The sequence below is a fragment of the Macaca nemestrina genome, chromosome 2 (assembly GCF_043159975.1).
Source record: "Macaca nemestrina isolate mMacNem1 chromosome 2, mMacNem.hap1, whole genome shotgun sequence".
Classification (NCBI taxonomy): domain Eukaryota; kingdom Metazoa; phylum Chordata; class Mammalia; order Primates; family Cercopithecidae; genus Macaca; species Macaca nemestrina.
In genome coordinates this window covers 51,815,817-51,841,802 of record NC_092126.1, presented here as the reverse complement: position 1 = coordinate 51,841,802, position 25,986 = coordinate 51,815,817, and the positions used below count along the sequence as shown (strand labels likewise).

Sequence of the window (25,986 nt, the reverse complement as noted above, 5' to 3'; positions counted from 1 at the left end):
GTGATGGCAGGCAGAGCGGATTGATCCCCAGGTCCCTGGACAGCACATGTGGGCAATGGCAGAGGTGGCATCAGGCATAGTGGGCCTGTTCTCAGGCCCTCGATGATGTGCATGAGTGTAGACTGTGGTGGATAGGATGGGTCAATCCCTAGGTTCCCAGTTAATGTGTGTGGGCACCAGCAGAGTGGGCAGACTCACCCTCAGGTCCCTAGATGGCATGCCTGGGTGCCAACAGCAGGTGGGGCAAGACAGTCTTCAGGTCCCCTGATAGTGCACATGAGGAACAGCTGTGGCAGGCAGGGGAAGTCGATCCCAGTACCCAAGATGGCACACTTGGGTGGAAGCAGCAGTGGGCAGGTGTGCCTGTCCTCAGACTCCAGGACAGCATCTAGATGGGCTGGTTTCATGTCCACCAAAGGTGCATTCAGGTGTGTGGTAGCTCTGCTGCTGAAAGGGCAATGTTTGCTATCAGTAGCAGTCACACCAGGCAGGTGGCTCTCAGGCTCTGGAGAGGGTATGCACAGCTCACCTTGTTCTGGGGTAGCCTCCCTGGTGCACTGCACAGCCCATCCCCCACAGTGTAGACCGTATGGGCTAGAGTGCTGGGGACCCGGCCACTCTACTGGATCCAGCTAGTGTCACTGTGCTTTAGCCATCTGAGTGGACAAAGGGGAATTTCAGTGGGGTTCTAGGGATGTGGAGATACAGGGGCTGTTGGGCCCTGGGGCAGGATACAGTCTGGTGGGGGCTGGGAGCTCAAAATGGTGCCATGCTATAGCTACTTGGGTCTCGGGGGTTGCATGGGACCCAGCATGAACTCCCTCTCTGGAATGATGCCATTGTATCAACTCCAAGCCACTCTCTCTACTAGTCTCACAGCCTGCAAGGGCTGAGGGGCTCTCCTGTGGCTAGGATTAAAAGAATCCATGGTCGAAGTATGGACTGCTGAAGATCTCTCACTTATCTTTTTCCCACCCCGGGGGGCCTCTCCTGGCTCCCAGCCAATCTGAGCAGTGACAGCTGCCTTGCTTCCCTTTCCTTCTGTGTCTCAGATGTTCTTTGACACTTTCCTGCCGAATTCCAGTGTTCTCTCTTCGATGCTCTATCCAACTTGTGATTATCTACTCAGTGTTTTGGTCCTTCTTTGTGAATGTGAGTGCTGGGTGCCTTTAGTCCTTTTCTTACATTTTAAGCTTATCAATAAATTACTCAATCTGTGTAATGGGAATTTTGTTATTAAATGTCAGAAAGATAACTGGGCTTAGAGCAAAAAACTAGATTTAGATTTAGGGCTTACTCTCATTTTATATCGACTAAAATAAGTATGAATTAATAGATTCATTTTGCTTGATCCTCCTGGCTATAAAATTCTATGATGTTTTGGCACAGCAAGTTACCACTTCATTGTTAGGAAATATTTCTTCTCAGAGGCTCCTTTTTATTATAATAATTTAAAAAATAATAACATCTTTCTTTTTAATATTATAGCATCTCTGCAAATAGTTGTTTTAATAGCAATATTTGTTATTACCTGCCTGAAAAAAAGTCAGATATCATACCTTTTTAATTTTTATTCCAAAAGAAAGTTTTCAGACAAATGAGTAGGTAAATACATATAGATAATTATATATATGTGCATAGACAAAAGACTGAAAGGATATTTACATAAAATATTGGCTGTGGTAACATATAGATGGTGGGATTATGGAGATTTCTGTTTTCTTTGTTGTATTTTTCTTTCTTTTTCAAATTTTGGATAATGAGCATGCATTACTTTTATAATCAGAAATAAATTACAAATATTTTAAACAGATGTGTTTGGATTCTTTCTATCTTTTCACATGATAACTGTAAATATAAAAGTTCTTTGTGTATCTACCTTCTCTGCACAGTAAATCCCAGTTATTTTTTGAACGAAGTCCAACCAGAATTGGAGGAACTTACAAAAAACTGGTTTACCGTGAATATACAGATGCTTCCTTCCAAACACAGAAGGCAAGAGAAGAACACCTTGGAATCCTTGGTAAAATTCTGTTCATAGCTTGTGGGGTTATAAACATTATTTATAAATATTCTGCAATCAAAATAGTATTCATCAACCCAGTTAGAGATTTTAGCGATAATATTATAGCTTTATGAAAATAATACATCAATTCACCCAATGACTTTATTTTATTTTATTTTATTTTATTTTATTTTATTTTATTTGAGATGGTCTTGCTCTGTTGCCCAGGGTGGAGTGCAGTGGTGTGACCTCTGTTTACTGCAACCTTTGCCTCTCAGGCTCAAATGATCCTCTCATCTCAGCCTCTGGAATAGCTGGGACTATAGGAACGCACCATCATACTCAGCTAATTTTTGTGATGTTTTTGTTTTGTTTTTTTGAGACAGGGTCTCACTCTTTTGCCCAGGCTGGAGTGCAATGGCACAATCCCAGCTCACTGCAATCTCTCCTCTCAGATTCAAGCAATTCTTGTGCTTCAGCCTTCCAAGTAGCTGGGACCACAGACACACATCACCACACCCAGCTAATTTTTGTATTTTTTGTAGAGACCGGGTTTCAACATGTTGCCCAGGCTGGTCTCGAACTCTCGGGCTCAAGCCGTCTGCCCATCTCGGCCTTCCAAATTGCTGGGATTACAAGCGTGAGCCACTGAGCCCAGCCCACCGTGATTTTAACTACGTTCTTTGTTCCTATAAATCCAAAGAGACTAATCTTCATCTAATATTTAATATCTTTGATCCAAAGTGACTTTATAAGACCTTGAATCATCTAGTCTTCTTGCAGTTGCACCCATTTCTGGGTTCATGGCATCATCCCTTTAATTTCTTCCTAAAAGAACTTTACTCAAGTAACACAGCTTGACAATGAATTACTAACTCTGTTGGTTTCTAGGCCCTGTTATTAAGGCAGAGGTGGGACAGACCATCAAAATCACTTTCTATAACAACGCTTCCCTACCACTCAGCATTCAGCCTCATGGACTCCTTTACAACAAGAGCAAAGAGGGCTCATTCTACAAAACACCTGGAGAAAGTAAGTAGAGCTCAAGGGAGGTCCAAGTGAGCCATACCGCCATATAATGCCAGCAAGAAATATAACTCCTATTGTGCAGCCTACCTGTCACAGTGTAACAGCTCTGCATACTTATTGTGGCAGAGTTATTACTTTAGTTCCTATTCAACTGTCACCCAAAGAGAAAGATCTGTTCTTGCTCTCAGAGATCTCACAGCCTAGACTAGTGTACTTATGGTTTTAGGTTATATTCTATAAATGTTTATTTCTTGTTAGGTACCCCTCCACCCTCTTCACATGTAAATCCTGGCACAACATTTGTCTATACATGGGAAGTTCCAAAAGATGTGGGTCCCACCTCCACAGATCCCACCTGCTTGACCTGGTTCTATTACTCTTCAGTAAATGAGAAAAGAAACATCAACAGTGGCCTTCTGGGGCCTCTCCTTGTATGTAGAAATGGAAGTCTTGGAGAGGATGGCAAACAGGTGAGTCCTGAGGCATATGGCCAGGTAACCCTTGGTGAGAGGTGCCTGAGACAGAACTGCAGAGGAATGACAATGTCTCAGGGCCAGAGGAATCAGCAGCTTCAACTTCTGTGTACTGATGTCTCCCAATTCTATTCTTTCCTCAACTAAACACCTGGTTCTGCCCAATAAACGTGCACCCTGGCATGTCCCACAGACATCTCATCCTTTTGGGCAGACCTTTACCGCCCCTCCCTTTCCTAAATCAGCCTCTTTTCTTCCTCTGCTCTATGCCTTAGTTAATAATATCACCAAACCTTGGACTTTCGTCAACAACTCCTTCTGTCTCACATACACATTTATCACTAAGTCTCCAATACCTCTGCATTATTTTAGGCACTATCGTCTCTTTCTGAATTCCTTTCATTCTTAACTTCCGTCTCCACTCTTATCTTGCTTTAGTACAGCTAGTCCACATCCCTCCCTAAGGAATCTGGTTATAGCACTCCTGAAACAAAATCTCCCCACAATTTGTTGACGCAGAAACCAACACATCAGATCCTGACAATTCCCTCAGATTTATGTCCCCTCCTACCCCTACACTGCAGAATTAGCTTCTTCTAAATGGCAAAGTAGAATTCTGCATTATGGTGGAATTAGCTCCTTAGGCCCTGAGTAAGGAAGGTTATTTGACCTCTCTGATTTTCCCCTCTTCTCTCCATCTGGAATGGCCTTTCCTCACTATTTTATCTGCCAAAAGTGGGAGACATTTTTGAAACTCAGACTGAGAGTACCTTCCTTTGGACAATGTTTCCTGACTAATGTCAGTTGAAGCTCCTGCAGGTTACCATAGTCCCTTAGGTATGTTTCTATTAGCATATTTATCCATGCAATTGTTTTCATTGGCCTGTTTCTTCCACTAGGCTGTTTCTAGTGGAAGTATACACAAGGTTTTCTAGAAAGTTTCTAGAAAGTATAAACAAGATTTTATTAATTTTTTAATAATAACCACAGCTTCTCTTGGGCATATAATAGGTGCTCAATAAATGTTAGTTAAATGAATTTCCCTTTTTTCTCACTCAGAAGTGAACTAATATCTAGTTCTTTTCTACATTTATATAAAAAGTATAGGTAACAAAGCTTTATAAATCCATACATATATAACAATGTATATCTTATTCAAAATTATAAATATATATTTATATTTATCTATATAATGAGTCATATTTATAGTGTCATCATTCTTATAACACATATAATTTTTACATTTAATCTAGTAATATGTTTATATTAAATTTGTTCAAAAGCCCTAAAAATTCAGACTTTCTAGAATTGAAAACTATTTATTTAACTTACTTTCCATAGAGTACATTATGTTAAAAGCCACTATAAACATCTTATGGTTTAGTTTATGAAGTTTAGATATAGGAATCTCTGGAGTAAACACTTTATATTAAAAAAGTCACAGAGATTTCTCCCAACTTCTTAGTTCTGTGATAATTCATTCACTGGGAGTTGTGCCTTTCTATGGACTATCCAAAATCAGGAAGTCCATTGATCAAATTTTTCACAAGTACACAATCTCCTTGTGTGGGAAACACTGTATGCAGATCAACCATTTGGCTAGATTTGAATATGGACCGTCTATACTTCATGTCTATTCCTTTTTCTATTCTCTTCCACAGAAAGGAGTAGACAAAGAGTTTTACCTACTTGCCACAATATTTGATGAAAATGAAAGTGATCTCTTGGAGGAAAATATCAGAACGTTTATCACAGAGCCTGAAAACATAGATAAAGAGGATCCAGACTTCCAAGCCTCAAATAAGATGTACTGTAAGAAACAATTTAACTTACAAGATAAATGCATTAAACACTGAATTTTATTTTGCCTAAAGAACTATGGATTAAAATGGACTTAGGTTTTCCCCACAACAGTTGGCTAATACACTTATGTTTCCTTTAAATATCATTTCCCAGTCAGGTGCAGTGGCTCACACCTGTAATCCCAGCACTTTGAGAGGCCGAGGTTGGTGGATCACCTGAGGTCAGGAGTTTGAGACAAGCCTGGCCAACATGGTGAAACCCCGTCTCTATTAAAAATACAAAAATTAGCCGGGAGTGGTGGCGCATGCCTGTAATCCCAGCTACTTGGGAGGCTGAGGCAGGAGAATCACTTGAACCCAGGAAGCAGAGGTTGCAGTGAGCTGAGATCGTGCCATTGCCCTCCAGCCTGGGTAACAAGAGCAAAACTCCATCTCAAAAAATATATATATATATACATAATAAATAAATATCATTTCCTAAGAAGAATATTATCTGCTAGGGTGATTATTTTGAATTTAACTTACCAAATATTTACCAACACCTTCTTGGTGCAATATATTTTATCTATAGCTAAATGTGAAAGGTCACGTACTTCTCTATTGCCAAATTCGAAGAGTGGGTGGAGTAGGGTGTTTGTTGAGCTGGTTGGGTGGGTTGGTAGGTGGCTGGTTGGTTGGTTGTTGGTTTTTGAAGACTGTACAGTGCAGTGGGAAAAGGGTTGATCCACAATCTGGAGACTTGGACTTTGGTCTTAACATTTTAGTTTATTAGCCATATGACATTGAACAAGTAACTACTTCTCTGGCCTTGGTTTCCTCAACTCTAAAAGGAAGGGCTTGACTGGAATAACCCAGTGAGAGTATCATGGAATTCTGTCATTCTCTAATTCTATAATGTCATTTTTAGCCCCCATGAAGTGATTAAATAACAATAGAGGAGAGGAAAGTTGACAAAATTGCTTTGCTTTTTTTACATGAATGAGCTGCTTCATGATTAATACTTTGTTGGGTTTCAAAAGATATCAAGTACCAGTACATTAAATACTCTTTCCTTTGTTACAAATGCCTTACAGCCATAAATGGATACATGTATGGAAATCTGCCTGGATTGGATATGTGCTTAGGAGACAACGTTTTGTGGCACGTTTTTAGTGTAGGATCAGTGGAAGATTTACACGGGATATATTTTTCAGGAAATACCTTCACTTCTTTAGGAGCAAGAAAAGACACAATACCTGTGTTTCCTCATACTTCTCAGACACTTTTGATGACACCTGATTCTATAGGTGAGCAGTGGGTCTTTTCATTCAGCCTGAAACATTAAAGTATGCAGAAGCACTATCTTTATATGCACTGAATATTCTGTACAGAAAAAAAAAATTGAACTGATACAAACAATGCTTGAGAAACCTTTGCCCTGCTCCATTTCATTTATAAGAGCCTTAGTGTCTCATTTTCCTGTACACATAAATCCCCTCTGTTTTTTCAGGTCCTCTTCCTAGTTCTTTAGGCTTTAAACCATCCCAATGCTCTTCAAACATGATGCAGATGTTTTAAGCCCTTTAAACTCATCTTCATTTTGTTGTCTTCTGCATTTCTTACTCTTCGGTCCATTTGTTTCCCAGACCTTCCTCCTGCTTCGACCTTACCCTGCTGCCTTGTGCCTTCCTCTTTCTATCCTCCTTACTTGCTTTGCTCTCTAGATCAATGTTTTAGCTTCAGTGAGGTTGATCCTTGCTGGCAACATTTTTTTTTAAGAAGGCGCCCCGTATCAAAGAACTGTGTGGGGATCAAAGGAAACCAGCCTTCTTTCTGAACCTCATTTCCTCATTTGTAAAATAGCAATTGTAAAAACTTGTAATTTGCAAAAAGGAATAGACAATGATCAATGAGATAGGTAAAGTATAGTAAAGTGCCTGCCATATGTTAGACTTTCAATAAATGCGAGTTCCTTCTTTAATCCAGTAGATCAACCCTTGTCCTTTACACCTGTCCCCCCAAAATCCATCTATCTTGGTCAAAAATGACTGATACCAACCAAAACCAGGCTATATGATAAACTACTGTGTAAATACCATGAATTGGTATCTTGACTCTTTGTGATGCCAGATGTTCATTTGACTACATTTTCTTCATTTCAACATTTAAAATTTTACTTTTCAAACAAACAAAATTTGTGATTCAGAGTAATTGGAGGGGAAAAGAAAGAGATCTTTGGCCGGGTGCGGTGGCTCATGCCTGTAATCCCAGCACTTTGGGAGGCTGAGACGGGTGGATCATGAGGTCAGGAGATCGAGACCATCCTGCCTAACACAGTGAAACCTCATTTCTACTAAAAATACAAAAAACTTAGCTGGGCGTAGTGGCAGGCACCTGTAGTCCCAGTTAGTCAGGAGGCTGAGGCAGGAGAATGGTGTGATCCCAGGAGGTGGAGCTTACAGTGAGAGATCACACCTCTGCACTCCAGCTTGGTCGACAGAGCAAGACTCAGTCTCAAAAAAAAAGAGAGAGATCTTTCTCGGGTGCTTTTTTTCCCTCCTCTTTGTTAGAGATGTACCTGCATGCTCATTCAGGGACAAGTTATTTCTTTTTCCTGCCCCAGTCCTTCCTCACCTCTCCCATGCAGGTGTTTTTCTGGATTTAAAAACTACGTTGTCTCATTCTCTTTTCCAAGGCATATCAACTGTAGCAAACAAGTGGAGACATGTACACTATATGTCAAACATGGTGCTAGAGCTTGTACAGGGATTATTTCATTTTAAACAAATTCTTTTTCTCAAACCCTCTGAGTCTGAAGGTTTTGCTTTCTCGTACATCTTCTTAAACCTTACCCTCAACAAAAGTCACAGCAACAACAGAAATATGTAGAGTTGAAAAGAGCATTCGTCAAGAAGCAGTGTCAGCACGTGGTGGGCCTAAAATTACCAAGGTAAAAGAAAGAAAACTGGAATTCAGGTGGAATGTTCTGGTCGGAATCAGGCTAGAGTTTTTTTTGTTATGGTGGTTTGTTTTAGTTTTTGTCATTGTTTTGGATTTTTAATGTATTTTTAATGTATTCAACTTTTTTTCACTCCCTCCTCTGCTATCTGCCACTCTGATCAAAGCCATCATCTCTCATCGATTATTTTTGATAGTCTCTCAACAGATCCCGTTTCTTCCACCATTGTACACGCCAGTCTATTCTCAGCACAGCTGCTAGAGTGTCCTTATACCCTTCATTGACTTAAAATCCCACAGTGGCTCTCCATTTCACTCAGTGAAAGCTATCATGTATTCAGTGGCCCACAAGAGCTCCACGACCTGGCCCTCCGCTCACTAGTACTCTCACCCTCTCCCTCCCTCCAGACACACTGGCCTCTTGGGTGGTCTTCATACACACCAAACAGACTCCTGGCCTGGGGCCTTTGCTACCTGTTTCTTCTGCCTAGAGAGAACACACTTTTACACTTTTCCTCCAGACCCACCTCATCTCTTATAAATTTTTGCCCAGATATCACCCTCTCATCGAGGCCTACCCTACTTACCCATGATATTGCTCACTGCTCTCTTGAGCCCTTCCCAACACACAACCAGAATTCTCAGTCCTCCTTATGCTGTTTTCCTTTTTTTCTTTAATCATAGCTCTTATCACCTTCCAGCATACATACAAGTTGCTTAACGTGTTTCTTGTCTGTCTCCACAACACCTTGCAATATGAACTCTGAGAGCAAGAATTTTTAACTATTTTGTTCTCTGATGTTTCCTGAATGCCTAGAAATACGTCTGACACAAAGAAGGTGATCAATAAATATTTGTTGAATTAATGAAAGAATGAATGAATGATTTTACTATACTTCTTTTGAGGGTTGCAGCTTATGAATAATTTTACAGAGGAAAGAAATCTGAAGGCAAAGCTTTAACCATTCCTTTCTTATTCGTCTGCAGGAACTTTTGATTTGGTTTGCATAACAATAAAACACAATCTAGGAGGCATGAAACATAAATATCACGTGAGGCAATGTGGGAAGCCAAACCCTGATCAAACACAATACCAGGAGGAGAAAATTATTTACATTGCAGCCGAGGAAATGGAATGGGATTATTCTCCTAGCAGAAAGTGGGAGAATGAACTCCACCGCTTACAAAGAGAGAAGTATGGTGATAGCTCCAGTCTCTAAATGGGAAGGGTTCTAAGGGTTCTTTCTGAGTCTTCCTGTCTTTCCTTTCAATCTGTCTGTGTGTGTCTGTGTCTGTGTCTGTGTTGTATTTATTTGTGTTTGGTATGGTGGGTGTGTGTGGTATACTTGTGTTTGTTACGGTGTATGTGTGCATAATGGGTACATAGGTGTGATATTTGTGTGTTTAGGATATTCTCAATTATAAATCACTTCAAAATTTGTGTGTGTGTGTGTGTGTGCGTGTGTGTGACATATTCAATTGCAAAGGGCTTCAAATCTTTCTAAATATCTATATAACTTACTTATGGGCTTCATTTCTTCCTGCCTGTCTTTTCACTTCATGCATCCTTCCTGGACATATGTTACTGTCTGATCTCACCACAGGAATAGTAACATAACTTCAGCTACTTTCAGTATTTACAATCTGTCAGGTTTTTCTTTTGTCTTCATTTTCTTCTACCTCTGTTCTTCTGAGAACTGCAAATTAAAGACACCCGTTTTACTCTTTTTGTACAATTTGATTTCTTTTTCTGGTTTTTCTCTCTTACTATTTATTTATAAAAACTAAATTTTATCCAGAAAATATGCTTTAAAATGTAGAGTGAATAATTATCTTGCTAGAATTAATATATTTTTTAAAAAGATGACTTATATTTTTAGGTAAAACCGCTTCCAGATATAAGAAGTTCTTCCATATGAGTTCTTTGTCTAAATTAATGGTTAAATTAACTAACTTTGTGGGGTTTTTTTGTTTTTGCTCTTATTTTCTTAAAGCCAAACGAGCATGTTTGTGGATAAAAGTGGAACACTTCTTGGGTCCAAATACAAGAAAGTCTTATATCGTCAATATGATGATGACACGTTCACAAATCAAACAAAAAGGAATGAAGATGAAAAACATCTCGATATACTAGGTATTGATATGCCATAAGATTGGTTTTCGAGTTTTTCTTGTCCTCAGCCATTAGAAATTGTTGTACGCATGGAGGCCGTTGTCAACCTCTACTTTGAAAGAGGAAAGTTCCTGTAATTCTAATTTGTTTGCTGATAGGCATTTTCACTGGGGAAAAAAATGATTCAAGTGTTGTTTCCTAAAAAATAAGGAGAATGTGGAAAAGTAATGTGCTCAGTGTCAGATTATCTGGATTCTTGCTCTCGGAATTAAAAAAATTCTAGAAAGGAGTTTAGAAGTAGCATTTAGGGATCATTTCAGTAAAATTAAAACAAAGTCCAGGGGACCCTAGTAGAGTGAGGAAAGGAACTTCTTCATGTAAATTGAAGTGTCTTCTGTCTGAGTGAGGACATTACAACTCTTTCTTCCACCCTTGATAGATCAACTAGGAAACCTCTGAGTCACCCCAGGTGCCCACATGCGACATTTCCACACGACCAACTCCTGTTTCAGTCTTAATATCTATGTGTATGTTAGAGGTTATTTTATGATGTGGGACTCTGAGGAGATGGATTTACATGCTGATGAAGAGGAACTTTTGCTCCTCTTGGCTCTCCGTGAGCCTCTAGAGCTTGTCTCTTTGTGAGCCCTGGAGGGAAGCCTATGCTATCCTGTTGTTGCTGCTTTTGAGTGGGCTCCTATCTTTAGTAGCCACAGGATGTTTGTTTTCTCTAGGATTCTGGCTGAATGCATGAAGAGAAATAATGCAATCTGACCCTCAAGGTTCTATTATTATGTATGCAAAAAGGAAAACACTTATTAAAAAGAAAAAACATGCATATTGTTTGGGGAGGTGAAATGGTCACAGGCAGCAAAGAGGCCCTGTCTTTAGCTAGCATTTAGCCATCAGCAGGCATCTTCAGGGCTCTAATTTTAGTAACTGTAGCACAGGTTTGCAGAGTTCTTGCTGCTTATCTCATCTCAAAACCACCTGTGTTTCAGAAGTTTTCAGAGCCACTGATTCAATCTGCTTCCAAATAGAAAGAAGGTTTAAAATTAATTTTATACTTGTAGTTCTTGGCTTAGGATGAAAGGGAGAGAGAGTAAAATGAAGGTTTTTAGTCTGTAAGAGAGAAAATCACTTTGGGTCAATAAACAGGCCTTGCAGCTCCTTGCAATCCTCCAGTAGAATAAGGAGCAAGAGAATAAAAGCCTTGAAATTTGAGATTGGTCAACAAAGAATAGAAAGGGTTTCATCTTTAAATTGTATGTTTTCCTAGGCATAAACCGATGTTCATTAAAATAAGTTTTCTGGCAAAAACAAGACAAAACAAAAACTCATAAAATTCTAAATGATTTAAAAATTTCAGGCAAAAATCATGTCTCATAAATCAGCAGTGATCTACTTGTTAAATGTTTTTATTTCATTTGGCTGCATGTTAAGTAAAAGGATAAGAATAAGTCACTGTGTAAATACTTAAGAAGACAGATGACTCATAATTTAAAATAAATAACAATTATCCAGACATATTCCTTTTTATATTCCCTAGGTCCATTAATATTGCTCAACCCTGGTCAAAGAATTCAAATTATCTTTAAAAATAAAGCCTCAAGACCATATTCTATCCATGCTCATGGAGTGAAAACAAATAATTCCACTGTTGTTCCAACTCAGCCAGGTAATTACTCTGGAAGAAAAAAAAAATCCCCAAAGCTTTTATGCAGGACTACGAGGCTAATGTTCTTTTAAATATATGGGTGCAGTTCCAGATGAGAGAGACCAGTGGACTAGTAAGATGGGCCTGAAGAAAGCATTTGGCGGGGAAGTTCCTTCTGCAAGTCAAGTTTACTTCCAGATTGGGGCACCATGAGCAAAACTGTGAAGTGAAGGTTTGGTCTTCAGGGACCACCTCCCCAGTGTATCAATTTCTCCTCTAGATCCACCCTCCCTTCCACCTCTTTACCTGTCCAGCTGCCAGGTATTCTTATACTATATTCAATCTCTCCAACTAAGGTGCTAAAGTAGGAGTTGAGTACAAGATGCAATATGTGAGAAAGCAGGGGAGGATTGAGCCAATAAGAGGAAATGATGGACCCCATGTATTAACATTTCCATGAAATGGAATCACTGCTACACAGCATGCCATTCAACATAATTAACTCAGAAGAACATTCATATTTTTTAATAAAAAATGTCCATTAAGCAAACTCTGATATGAGGATTTGTGTGTAGATAGTGCTCTTGGAATCAGCTAGTATGGAAAGAATGAGAAATGAGTAGGATTGGACAGGGAGTGAGGTTGAGCAGAGATGCAGCCTCAACAGAAGTCACAGTCAACCCCGCTCTGATGATAGGGTGACCCTCAGCTGTCCTAAGCTGGAGTGAGAGAGCTGGGCTGTTATGTCCCTGCAGCAGTTATTAGATGCAATCTTGAGCAAGGTGGCTTTCTTCAGCCAAGTCTCTCTCTAAAGCGGGCTGACACCTGCTGGAGTGAAATGTTCTTCATTCTTGATTGGGGATCTAGGGATGTCCTAGAATGTCCACTATAGTTGCTCACCAAAACAAGTAGTTTTGGAAATTAAGAGTATCAATGAAAGCCAAATTCAGAAAGAAATGATTTGTAAAGCAGAGAGACTGATGATAGACTTTGATGGTGGGCAAAATATTTCTTTTTGTTTTTAAAAACAGTCTTATGGTCTGTTGAGTCTCGTATTAAGGGAGTTTGCAAGTCAGCCCTCTGTTCTGATTAGTTAGGAAAGGATCTACTACATGCATTCCACAAACACTTCTGAGTACTCTACCTGCTATATGCCAGGCATTGTGTGGTGTACTGGAATGCAAGGGTTAGTGCTAAGTAGATTGTTACAGATTTGGGAGCTGGGGTTAGGGTTGGTTAATGTCACAGGACTATAACTCCCATGGAGCTTTGGAAGTGGGAGACACAGGATTATGGTGGGGAGGGAGCAAAAGAACTTTACTGCAAGAATATAGAATTAAGATCCAATAGGACTAATATGCACAGCCTTGAGGTCAGGGAGGAGGTACATGTGATCCACACATTGGAAGGTTCAGAGCTGGGATTCAAGGCTTTGTCACATTGAGTAATTGCCACATTGACTAAGATCAGAAAGCAAGAAGTGAAACCAGAAGTGAAAGCTAGGACTATGCTGCCTACTATTTTTATAGCTTTAGTGTTTGCTCATCGTCTGGTTCTCCATAAAGAAGTCTGATTTTAAAAGCTCTATTTAAATACACTTCATTTGTCTATTTCAGGAGAGATTCAAATATATAATTGGCAGATACCTGATAGAACTGGTCCTACCTCACTGGACTTTGAATGCATACCTTGGTTTTACTATTCAACTGTATCTGTGGCTAAGGTAAAGTTTAAATCAAATAAGAGTTATTATCCTATCTCCTCTTAGAAATTATAATGGAAGAAAGAAGGTGTTTATCATTGTTCTTAAAAATCTTAGTTCTGTGTAAACTTTCTATTAAGTAACTTAACTACTGTTCAGCTTTTATTCCTACATGGGTCTGCGTTTTTCAAAAGCAAAATAAATTATTACATTATGGTTACTTAAGTTTATAATTCATTGCATAATCTCACTGTGAATTGAAAAATATAACTAATTATACAACAATAGACTATACTTTGTTCCACTGAATAGTATTTGGATTACAGAAAACAACATACTGTAAAGAATTTTAAAATTCAGTTGGATGTGGTGGTTGATGTCTGTACAAAAAATTTTAAAATTAGCCAGGCACAGTGGCACGTGCTGTAGTCCTAGCTATGGGAGGCTGAGATAGGAGGATCGCTTGAGTCCAGGAGTTCAAGATTATGCTGAGCTATGGTCACACTATTGCCTAGGTGACACAGCAAGATTTGGTCTCTAAATAATAATAATAATAGTAACAATAGTAATAATAAATGAAGAATGGTATAATTCTATGATTAATAAGAAATGAATATATACATATTGTGTGTGTGTGTGTAGGGGGTGTATGTGTGTGTTTATATTTAAAACCCTCAATTATAGGGTTCAGGTTTATTTGCACTAAAAAAAAAACAGTGCAAGTGTTCTGTTTGAACTCTTATCTTGGCCCACTCTGTCTGGAACAAGAATCTACACAGAGATTTAATTCAAAAACAAAATGAAGACTCTCAACTAAAATTTGCTGCAGGGGCAAAAGCACAAAGGTGAAGGGACTAACTCCTTTAGACTTCCTGCCAACCAACTTCAATGCCAGGAATTCTAATTAAAACCAAAATTCTTTTTTTATTAAAATGTCAAAAATAGAGCTAAATCCACTGAAAAATGTATCTAAAATCCCTTTCAGAGGTCTGGTGTTCTCTTTAGACTTCAACTCTAATGAATGAGGTTACAATTTTTCTTCAGTCAAGCCTTGAGCACGTCAAACATTTTGTTCCTCACTCTCAGAATCCTGATAATTAAAAACTCAGGATCTGACCTCATTAAAAACTGAAACTTGAATCTACCTCTTTTATTTTGTGAGGGAAAATGTTAGTTGTGGCCACAGTGAATGATCTTGCTTTGCCTCCTCAGGACCTCTACAGTGGACTGGTAGGCCCTCTGATTGTATGCCGCAAAGACATCAGCCCCAACATAGTTCACCGTGTTCTCCACTTCATGGTTTTCGATGAGAATGAATCCTGGTACTTTGAAGACAATATCAATACCTATGCTTCAGAGCCAAACAAAGTGGACAAGGAAGATGATAATTTTCAACTCAGCAACCACATGCATGGTAACATTCACTCACTGACTCACCAATGGTAACCCACAGGTTGCTCTGCACAAATGAAACAGATGAAAGGACCTCACTCAGCACAGTTTATAGAATTCAACTACATAGGACTGGTATAGATCATGTAGACCAGGGGTCGGCAAATTTTTTCTGCAAGGGCCAGATAGTAAAGAAGTTAGGCTTGCAGGCCACATGGTCTCTGTCATAAGCCATACTCTACTCTGCCACTGTAGAACGAAAGTGGTCATAGACAATAGGAAAGCAAATGAAAGTGACTGAGAGCCAAAAACTTCATTTATGGATGCTGAAATTTTTATCTCATATACCATGTCAAGAAATAATATTATTTACCTTTTTTTTTCAACGATTTAGAAATTTTAAAACCATTCTTAGCTCATGGGCTGCAGTAACAGAGGCAGTGTGTTGGGCCTTGCCCATATGCCACAGACTACTGACTTAGTCAGCACAGCAAATGCTCATGCTTTCTAGAGCTATGCAGACAATGTAAAACCAGGAACATCAGCTGTCATTTCAGAAAGGCCTTACTATCATAATTTTCTAAGTATTTTGCCTGGATGAACACAGGGAGAGGTGGGGGTTGGGGCAAACCAAAGTGAACATGGCCTCACCCTTCCATCACATTACCTTCACAGGCAGAAGTTTTGAAAACTTCATGCTCATCAACCAAAATTATTTTATAGGTTGACTGTGACTAGATGCATCTAGGTACATCTAGATGACCTCCCCCCATCTAGAATCACAGTAACAAGACAATTATTCCAATAGAAAGCACATAAACAATCTCACTTTCTTAGCCAGGGAAACTTCTGGTCTTAAGCTGCTCAGCTGAGGGGGTTCAGAGATATGACTGGGTAAAAGATCCTTAACTAAGGCAAATTCAAATATAGTAATTTCCCACTTCTAAGGTTTTTTTTTTTTTTCCTTTTTAGAAATATATGTAAATATTTTTAGAAATATATGTCAAGGGTGACATCCATTTTACCAATAGTCTTTTTAATAAGTGTCATAGAGGGCACAAAGCACCTTGCAAGGCCCTAAAGAGATACAAAGGCCCATAATATGGGTCATCTGCCCTCATGTTGTTTACAGTCTAAGGGACGCCAGACTTGCGACAATCCAAGGAGTATGACGCGGGATGGGATGCTGTCATGGGAATTTAAACACAGTGCAGTGCTTTAAATCCTTATTTGGAAGATTTGGAAAGGCTTCATGATAGGGAAGAGACATTCAAGTTGATTTTGTAAGGTTGCATAGGAGTCTGTCCACTTAGAAAAGGAGGGATATGACATTCTGGGTAGATGGAAGAATGTGATCTAAGTCACATGGCACTTGGGAAGAAAGAGCCAACAGAATTGTGGAAGACCTCAAACACCTTGTTAAGAATTTAGACTTAATCTAAACCAGAGTTTCTTAACTTCCTGACCTTTTAGGTTAAATAACTCTTTGTTGTATGGAGTTATCCAGTGCATTGTAGATGTTTATCAGCATCTATATCCTCCACCTACTAGATGCCAGTAGCAGCTCCCCACAAGTTATGACAACCAAAAATATTTCTAGGCATTGCCAAATGTCTCCTGTGGAACAAAATCACCTCCTGTAGAGAACCACTGTACTAAAGCACCAAGTATACTGAGCTTGGTGGGGATAGATTTTAGGAATAACTCTGGCACTCGTCTGGGCAATTGTACTCCAAGTATGGCCCAAGGACCAGCAGCATGAGCATCATTTGGGAGCTTGCTAGAAATACAGAATTTCAGGCTTCACAGACCTAAGTCAGAATCTGAATTTTAACAAAATCCCCAGGCCATATTCACATTAAAGTGTGAGAAGCACTAGTCTAGAGCAGTGTCTTCTAGTTTCTTCTATTACATCCCTCCATCAGCTGAAAGCATTAGAGTTTAGCCTCCATAGATATATTAGTTATAAATTATATACTTGCACCACTGTACCAATGCATTTTATACATTTAAAAAATGCACACAAAATAGCAAAGTAAAAAGAGGATATGTGTGTGTGTATGTATGTGTATGTGTGTGTGTGTGTGTGTGTGTGTATGTGTGTATATATAATCTTCATATTTTATTTACATTACCCTTTGGAGACCACACCTATAGAGGATAAGAGGGGGCCCGGACCTCACAAATGGCCATTCCAGACATACAAGTGGCAGATCACAGAAGTTTGACTTAGGGCAGTTAATTAAGAATGCACGCTCTTAATATTTTTCTTTGTCTTTTATGGAGACAGGGTCTCACTATGTTGCCCAGGCTGTTCTTGAACTCCTGAACTCAAGTGATTGTCTTGCCTCAGCCTTCCAAAGTGCTAAGATTAAAAGCATGAGCCACCATGCCTGGCCATTCCTGATATTCTAAGCCTCTTGTGATAATTTTAAATACACAATTCACCAATATAAGTATGCTTAGCTGTGAAATAGTCAAATTCAACCCGATCATGTTAACACAAAGTCAGTGCCTGATTTCCTTGGGCAAAACAAACTCCTTAGAATTAGACACATCCATGAATGGATGTCTTGGTCACATTTAACAGCTTCCTCAGGCTGGCTTTAAAATCCCCATTGCTTCTGAAAACATTCATGATATTTTCTCTAAGGATGATTATGCTTTTATAAAGTGGTTATTTTTAAAAAGCCCACATTATTTTAAATCCTTGTTGAATATAATAAACTGTGCCTTTCCCTGCCACCCACAGCAATTAATGGAAGACTGTTTGGAAATAACCAAGGTCTAACATTTCACGTTGGGGATGTAGTGAATTGGTATCTGATTGGCATGGGAGATGAAGCTGACGTGCACACCGTTCACTTTCATGGCCATAGCTATGAATACAAGGTAAGAGCCTTCGACGGGTCCATATACTGTGAGGCCTTGTAAACCAGTTATGGAGTAGTATGGCAGGATAACAGGGCTGGAAAGAAAATGACCAAGTCAGAAATTTGATCCATATCATCTATATCAGGTACAAGAAAATAATTATAATTTAGCTCTTTATATCCCATGGTCCCTTGATAAATGCTGACCAAAGAATGAAATGCCAACGAAAGAAAGAGATTCTCACTCTAATCTATTGTTAGTTAATAGATAAATAAGACTTTTATAGCCATTTCTAGTTTTTCACTTTCTATCCCAACTTAAAAAAATTTTTTATGCCCTCAGTAACATAAAGAAAAATACTCTGAATGCTCATATGCATTTTGCCACATTAGCTTTCTCTTCTATGTTTTTTTCTGAATGCAATTCAAAGTACGTTGCAAACTTTATGACTCTTTACCCCTAAATACTGAATCATCCCTAAGAATAAGGACAGTCTCCACCCCAACTACAATAAAATGATCACACCCCCAAATTAACATTAATTCAATAATATAGTCTAATGTACAATACATTCAAATATCCCAAGTTGTCCTAAAAATGCTCTGTATAGCTGTTTTTTGTTTTTTTTAAAACCTAGGACCTGATCAAGATGCATACATAGCATTTGGTTGCCATTGCCATACCATTCCTAAAATCTGAAGAGATCCCCTTGCCTTTTAAAAAAATTCCTCCCTCATAACTTTTCATTTTTGAAGGGTCCAGGCCAGTTGTTTTGTAGAATGTTCCATATTCTGCATTGGCCTGATAGTTTCCTCATGATTGGATCCATGTTTAACAAATTTGCCTAGAACACCACAAAGGTGATGTTGTATGCTCCCCATGCATCACATCAAGAGGTACATGATGGCAATAGGTCCTCATATTGCTGAGGCTAAGTTTAAGAACTTGATTAAGGTGATTCTGAGAATATAGGAATAAAAACCGTATCAAAGTGATTTTCCTGTTCTCTCACTCAAAATCAGTTACATAGAAGACTTCTTTGATCTCTGGTCACAAATAAGGGTGGGGAGATTTCCCTTCCTCTGCAACCAATCAATCAGTTCTGCATTGGACACCATCTAGGTGTCCTCCAATTCAATTTTGACACTATCTACCTGGATACAGCGTCAGATCCCACAGGTTGAGAGCTCAGTTCTACAAGGCTGCCCCCACTTCCAATGCCAATCATAAGCTCCAGGTTGTTTTCATATGCTTCTGTGCAGCAGGCTATAAATTGGGATTCCTATGACCCCCTCCTTGAATTCAATTAATTCCCTAGAATGACTTACAGAATGAAGGGAAATACTTGCTTACATTTACTGGTTTATCAAAAAGGATATTAGAAAGTGTGTTAATGAATACCAGGTGAAGAGATGCTAGGGTAAGGTATGGGAGGAGCACATGGAGCTTCTATCCCTTCTCCAGGTGAGCTACCCTCCAGGAACCACATGTTTGGCTATCTGAAGCCTCTCTGAATCCTGTCCATTTGGGTTTTTATGGAGGCTTCATTACATAGGCATGATTCATTAGATGACTGGCCATTGATGATTAACTTAACCTTCAGCCTCTCTTCCCTCCCCAGAGGTTAGGGGATGTGGCTGAAAGTCCCAATCCTCTAATCCTGCCCTGGGCTTTCTGGTGACCAATCCTCACTGTAAACCAAAAATAAAATTCTAAGCCCCCCAAACAATTGAAAAATTGAATAAAATTCTAAGTATCCTCTAGACCAAGTGCATTCCTAAGTTAACCTGAAGAACTAATTCAGGCCATGATGGGAAGTGAGGGTTGGATATGCCTCATTATACTCTCCACCCTTTGGAATTCATTCTTAGCTGACCAGCATTAACATTAAAATGAAGACCTTAAGACTGAAAGAACAGACTCTTTGTAGTAATAAGATACCAACATGACAGTTAGCAGGCCCTAAATTAGGAAATCAAAGTATTTTACCCTAAAATATATTTCTTTGACATTTTTTGAAACAGCCCTGCAAATCTAACTGTTATGGGGAAAATCTGTATTCTGCAGAGAATCCTCTTCCCTTTCCAGGTCTTTTTCCTGATCCAGGAGAGAATGAACTTACAAGAGTCTGGTACTTTTTTTTTTTTTTTTTTTTGAGATGGAGTCTCGCTCTGTTGCCCAGGCTGGAGTGCAGTGGCATGATCTCGGCTCACTGCAAGCTCCACCTCTCAGATTCATGCCATTCTCCTGCCTCAGCCTCCTGAATAGCTGGGACTACAGGTGCCTGCCACTACGCCTGTCTAATTTTTTTGTATTTTTAGTGAGACGGGGTTTCACTGTGTTAGCCAGGATGGTCTCGATCTCCTGACCTCATGATCTGCCCACCTTGGCCTCCCAAAGTGCTGGGATTACAGGCATGAGCCACCATGCCCGACTGGTTTGGAATGAGTTTCTTAAAATGGATTTCTAATTTGATCATGCTGTGGTCTGAGTGACTGTTGTGGTTTTAATTATTTTTGCATTTGCTAAGGAGTGTTTTACTTCTGATTATGTGATCAATTTTAGAGTTAAGTACCATGTGGTGATGAGAAGAATGTATATGCTTTTGTTTTTGTGTGGAGAGTTCTGTATGTATCTGTCAGGTCTGCTTGATCCAGAGCTGAGTTCAGATCTTGAATATCTTTGTTAAGTTTCTGTCTTGATGGTCTGTCTAATATTGTTAGGAGGGGGTGTTAAAGTCTCCCACTATTATTGTGTGGAAGTCTAAGTCTTTTTGTAGGTCTCTGAGAACTTGCATGATGAATCTGGGTGCTCTGTATTGGGCACATATATATTTAGGATAGTTAGTGCTTCTTGTTGAATTGAACCTTTTACCATTATGTAATCCCCTTCTTTGTCTTGTTTTATTTTTGTTGGTTTAAAGCCTGTTTTGTCAGAAACTAGGATTGCTTTTTTCTGTTTTCCATTTGCTTGCTAAATTTTCCTCCATCCTTTTATCTCAAGCCTATGGGTGTCACTGCATGTGAGATGGGTCTCTTGAAGACAGCATACAGATGGGTGTTGGTTCTTTATCCAGCTTGCTATTCTGTTTCTCTTAACTGGGCCATTCAGCCCATTTACATTTAAGATTAGTGTGTGAATTTGATCCTGTCATCATAATGCTAGCTGGTTATTTTGCAGACTTGTTTATGTGGCTGCTTCATAAACCACTATATGGTTGCTTCATAGTGTCACTGGTCTCTGTACTTCACTGAGGTTTTATAGTGACTGGTAATGGTTTTGTCTTTCCATATTTAATGCTTCCTTCTGGAGCAAAGCAGGGTGGTGGTGACAAATTCCTTCTGCATTTGCTTGTCTGAAAAGAATCTTATTTTTTCTTCACTTATGAAGAAGCTTAGTTTGGCCAGATATGAAATTCTGGGTTGGAAATTCTTTTCTTTAAGAATGTTGAATATTGACCCCTGATCTCTTCTGGCTTATAGGGTTTCCATTGAGAAGTCCACGGTTAGTCTGATGGGCTTTCCTTTGTATATGACCTAGCCTTTCTCTCTGGCTGCCCTTAACATTTTGTCTTTCATTTCAATCTTGGAGAATTTGATGATTTTGTGTCTTGGGTTGATCTTCTCATGGAGTATCTTACTGGGGTTCTCTGTATTTCCAGAATTTGAATGTTGGCCTGTCTTACTAGGTTGGGGAAGTTCTCCTGGATGATATCCTGAAGAATGTTTTCCAATTTGGTTCCATTCTCCCCATCTCTTTCAGGTACCCCAATCAGTCATAGGTCCAGTCTTTTTATATAATCCCATATTTCTCAAAAGTTTTATTCATTCCTTTTTATTCTTTTTTCTCTCTTCTTGTCTGCCTGTCTTATTTCAGAAAGATAGTCTTCAAGCTCTGAGATTCTTTCCTCCATCTAGTCTATTGTACTATTGTTACTTGTGATTGCATTGTGAAGTTCTCGTGTTGTTTTTCAGCTCCATCAGTTCAGTTATGTACCTCTCTAAACTGGCTATTCTGGTTATCAGCTCCAGTATTGTTTTATCATGATTCTTAGTTTCTTTGCATTGGGTTACAACATGGACCTTTAGCTCAGTGAAGTTTGTTATTACTCACCTTCTGAAGCCTACTTTTGTCAATTCAGCCGTCTCAGCCTCAGCTGAGTAGAAGAGGCACTCTGGCTTTTTGAGTGTTCAGCATTTGCACGTTGATTTTTTCTCATCTTTGTGGGCTTATTTACCTCTGATCTTTGAGGTTGCTGACCCTTGAATGAGGCTTTTAAGGGGTCTCATGTCGTTGTTGTTTTCTCTTTGTTTATTTTTAACAGTCAGGCCACTTTTCCATAGGGCTGCTGTGGTTTGCTGGGGGTCTGCTCCAGATCTTAGTTGCCTTGGTTTTTCCTGTACCTGGAAGTATCAACAGTGAAGACTGCAAAACAGCAAAGATGGCAGCCTGATACTTCCTCTGGAAGCTCCATCCCAGAGGGGTACTAACCTGTTGCTGGCCCGAATGCTCTTGTAGGAGGTGTCTGGAGACCCCTGTTGGGAGGTCTTGCCCAGTCAGGAGGAACAGGTTCAGGGACTTGCTTAAAGCAGCAGTCTGGGTGCTTTTTGGTAGGGCAGGAGTGCTGCATTGCTGGGGACCCTTCCTGGACTCTTCAGAGCCAGCAGGGTGGAATGGCTGAGTCAACTGAACTGCAGAGATGGCAGCTGCCCATTTCCCTGGGAGTTCTGTCTCAGGGAGAGGTCAGAGTTCCATCTGTATAACCCTGGCTAGAGTTGCTGAAACCCCTGCAGGGAGGCCTTGCCCAGTAGGAGGAATGGATCAGGGTTCCACTTAAAGAAGTAGTTTGGCCATGTAGGATCTGGCAGAGTGACGGTGCTGTGTTGTAGGGGATCCCTCCTCATCCGGACTGCCTGGGCTTTCCAGAGTTGGCAGGCTGAAACAGCTGAGTTGATTGAACCACAGAGATGGTGGTTGTCCTTCCCCCTAGGAATTCTGTGCTGTCCCAGGCAGTTTCCAACCTGTTTCCATCGGCTGCCTGGAATTCCAAGCCAGTGGGTCTTAACTTGTGAGGTGCCATGGAATTGGGGCTTGCAGAACAATGCTGCTTGGCTCCTTGGATTCAGCCCCCTTTCTAGGGGAATGTATGGATGGATCTCCTGACTTGCCAGGATTCCTGGGGCCGGAGTATATAAAACTTCTGCGTCTCCGTGTGTGACTCCATGGCTGCTCTGCTGAGTCCATACAGTTTTGTGTATGGGACCAAGGCCCTGATGGCATGGGCTCATGAGGGGATCTCTTAATCCTCAGGTTGCAAAGATCCATGGGAGAAGCATGGTTTCCTGGGTGGTGTCACACAACCACTCACCACTTTCTTTAGCTGGGGTTGGGAGTTCCTTTGGCTCCATGCCACTCCCACATGGGCTGTCACCACACCCTGCTTTTGTTCATTCTCCATGGATCCGAGTGGTTTGCCTAGTCAGTCCCAATGCAAGAACCTGGATATTTCAGTAGAAGTTGCTGAATTCACTTGCTTCTTTCATTCCTCTCCGCGAGTGCTGCAGACCACAGCTGCTTCTAATAGGTGATCTTGGCCCCTCCCCCACACTTCTTTACAATTGTTATCATGACCACTTTTGACTCATCATTTCTTTATGATAAGTATTTTAAATTTTATCCTTCCTCTTTCAGTTTCCAAGTTTGTATCATTCATTAATGTTTACTTAAAGAGCTTTTTATTTCTTCATCCTAATTCCTTATGTAAACATTAATGTATAATTTAGGATCAATTATATTTTCTGTGTTTCACACCTTAGACATTTAATCCAACCACTAGGCATTAGTACAGTTCACCTTTTCCACACAGATAAAAGTTTCAGATAAAGCTTTCCTGAATTCCAGATGTATTATGTTAATAGCTTCTTTAATGCAGTGTCTATCGTACAAATAACTTAGATAAGCAAGCACCTTTTGGTTTGCACAAAGCCTTATTGGTGTGCTGCTTTATTTCCCACCATTTAATGAACAAATTTATTCCTCTTAAATTTATTTTTGGCATAAAAACTCTTTATTACGGAGAATTTTATATAATAAACAGAATAATGTAACGAAACTCTATTATCCAAATCTAATCACCGTAAACTCACTACACTTTCATCTACACTCCCCATTTTTTTTAAAGCAAAAGCCTACATATTAGGATTACTCATTTCATAAGTGTTTATATTAAAGACTTTTAAAATTGGGCCAAAAGAGGGCTGGGTGTGGTGGCTCACGCCTGTAATCCCAGCACTTTGGGAGGCCAAGGTGGGCAGATCACAAGGTCAGGATATCGAGACCATCCTGGCTAACACGGTGAAACCCCATCTCTACTAAAAATACAAAAAATTAGTCAGGTGTGGTGGCAGGTGCCTGTAGTCCCAGCTACTTGGGAGGCTGAGGCAGAAGAATCACTTGAACCCAGGAGGTGGAGGTTGCAGTGAGCCAAGATCACGCTGCTGCACTCTAGCCTGGGCAATAGAGTGAGACTCTGTCAAAAAAAAAAAAAAAAAAAAATTGGGCCAAAAGAGATATTTAAAATCTGGTCATCATGTTTTACAGATTATCTGATTTTGTCAAATATAATAGTTCAGTCCAGCAAATGCCTCTAACATGCCTAGAACCATGCTAAGTGTTGCATGGAGCTGAAAGGAAATCAGAATTGTTTTTCAGGTACAATTGCAGGGAAATTATATGAAGCATTAACAAAATAGGGAACTTTCCTACAAGCAGGAAGTGATAGAAGTTGGATTTAAACCCTGGCTCTCACTCTAGAGTCTGAACTCTTTAGTGCTTCACAAAACCGCCTCCCTTAAGTATAATCCTATTTATATCACAGAGCCTAGTATCACTGGCTCTCAACTTTAACCACTCACTCTAAACCCATTGCAGGATATATCTAGCCTCCCACCTTGAGGCAGAATGCTATCACACCAGCATCTATGCAGACACTGGGCTCTATTCCCTGAAACTCCCAGGGCAGTGAAGCAGCCCTCTGTGGTTACTAACTGAGTTCTGGGACAAGCCAGCCAGTCACAGCTTGTTCCCTAAAGCTACAGTCTGCTTGGGTGCCAGGGCTCTAGGTATATTTTCCACATTTACTGGTGCTTTGGACATTGCCAATTTGTAGTTAAATTTTTTTTTTCATACTGTTCTCTACATTTTTCTGATATTCAAAAAGTGTATCCTAGGTCATCTGTATTATTTTCACTTTAGTTGCAAAATTAAGCCTTCCAATATCTGCAGGGAGTCTTGAGAGCTTAAATGTCTTCTATTCACCCCAACTCTAACTTCCTGCTTCTGCTCATCTCCCTTGCCTCTCAACTCCTGTGGCTGGTATTTTTTCATATCTGTGTGCAATTCCAAACATGCAGCAATCTCATTTCCTTTGGTACTCTTAACCAACCACAAAATCAAGGTCATCGTGAGTCACAGACTTTTAGTGAAAGAGTAGGGATAAATGAAGTTTTTTTTTCAGTGCTACATAATGAAAGCACTTACCATGTGACATTAGATGCCCCACCCCCAATTACCCTTTCACCACCATCACTGAGAGCCTCTAGCTCATTTGCCTTTTATGCTCACCCTCAGGACTTGTTTCTCCACATTTTTCCTCTCTAGACTCTCTGGCATCCCTTCTCTCCTCAAATTATTCAGAACTCTTAAGCTGCAGTTCCCCAACCCACCCCTACCACCATCCTCCAAATACTTCTCATTTTATTTTGTAGAGCAATTCACCTTCCTTTTAGTCTCTTTCAATCCATCTGGACTAGGGCCTAGGACTTCATCTCTAAAACTCTAAGCAGCCTACAGAGATAGTTTCCTAAATATTGCGTTCTTTGCTTAGGAGAGAAATTAGCTAAAAAGTGCCCTCAGCCCTCAGCTCCAATCTCCAGAAGGCAGACTTGGTTGCAGATGCCAAGGGAGCTCCTCCTCCCTTCTCCTCCCTTTCCCCTTCTCTTTC

At 39.9% G+C, this 25,986-nt stretch overlaps 1 protein-coding gene across 3 annotated transcripts in view; it reads left to right on the top strand.

Moving 5' to 3' along the window:
* The window catches only part of LOC105470050 (ceruloplasmin-like), a 43,658-nt gene that overhangs the window by 14,789 nt on the left and 2,883 nt on the right, over positions 1-25,986 (top strand). For all 3 annotated transcript variants that reach the window (XM_011721772.3, XM_011721771.3, XM_071091092.1), the window contains 11 exons: positions 1,893-2,023; positions 2,897-3,037; positions 3,293-3,504; positions 5,169-5,319; positions 6,383-6,595; positions 9,234-9,441; positions 10,241-10,380; positions 11,909-12,037; positions 13,633-13,739; positions 14,931-15,132; positions 17,863-18,002. In XM_011721772.3, the coding sequence (XP_011720074.2) occupies positions 1,893-2,023; positions 2,897-3,037; positions 3,293-3,504; positions 5,169-5,319; positions 6,383-6,595; positions 9,234-9,441; positions 10,241-10,380; positions 11,909-12,037; positions 13,633-13,739; positions 14,931-15,132; positions 17,863-18,002 (1,774 nt within the window). The remainder of the gene's footprint in view (positions 1-1,892; positions 2,024-2,896; positions 3,038-3,292; positions 3,505-5,168; positions 5,320-6,382; positions 6,596-9,233; positions 9,442-10,240; positions 10,381-11,908; positions 12,038-13,632; positions 13,740-14,930; positions 15,133-17,862; positions 18,003-25,986) is intronic.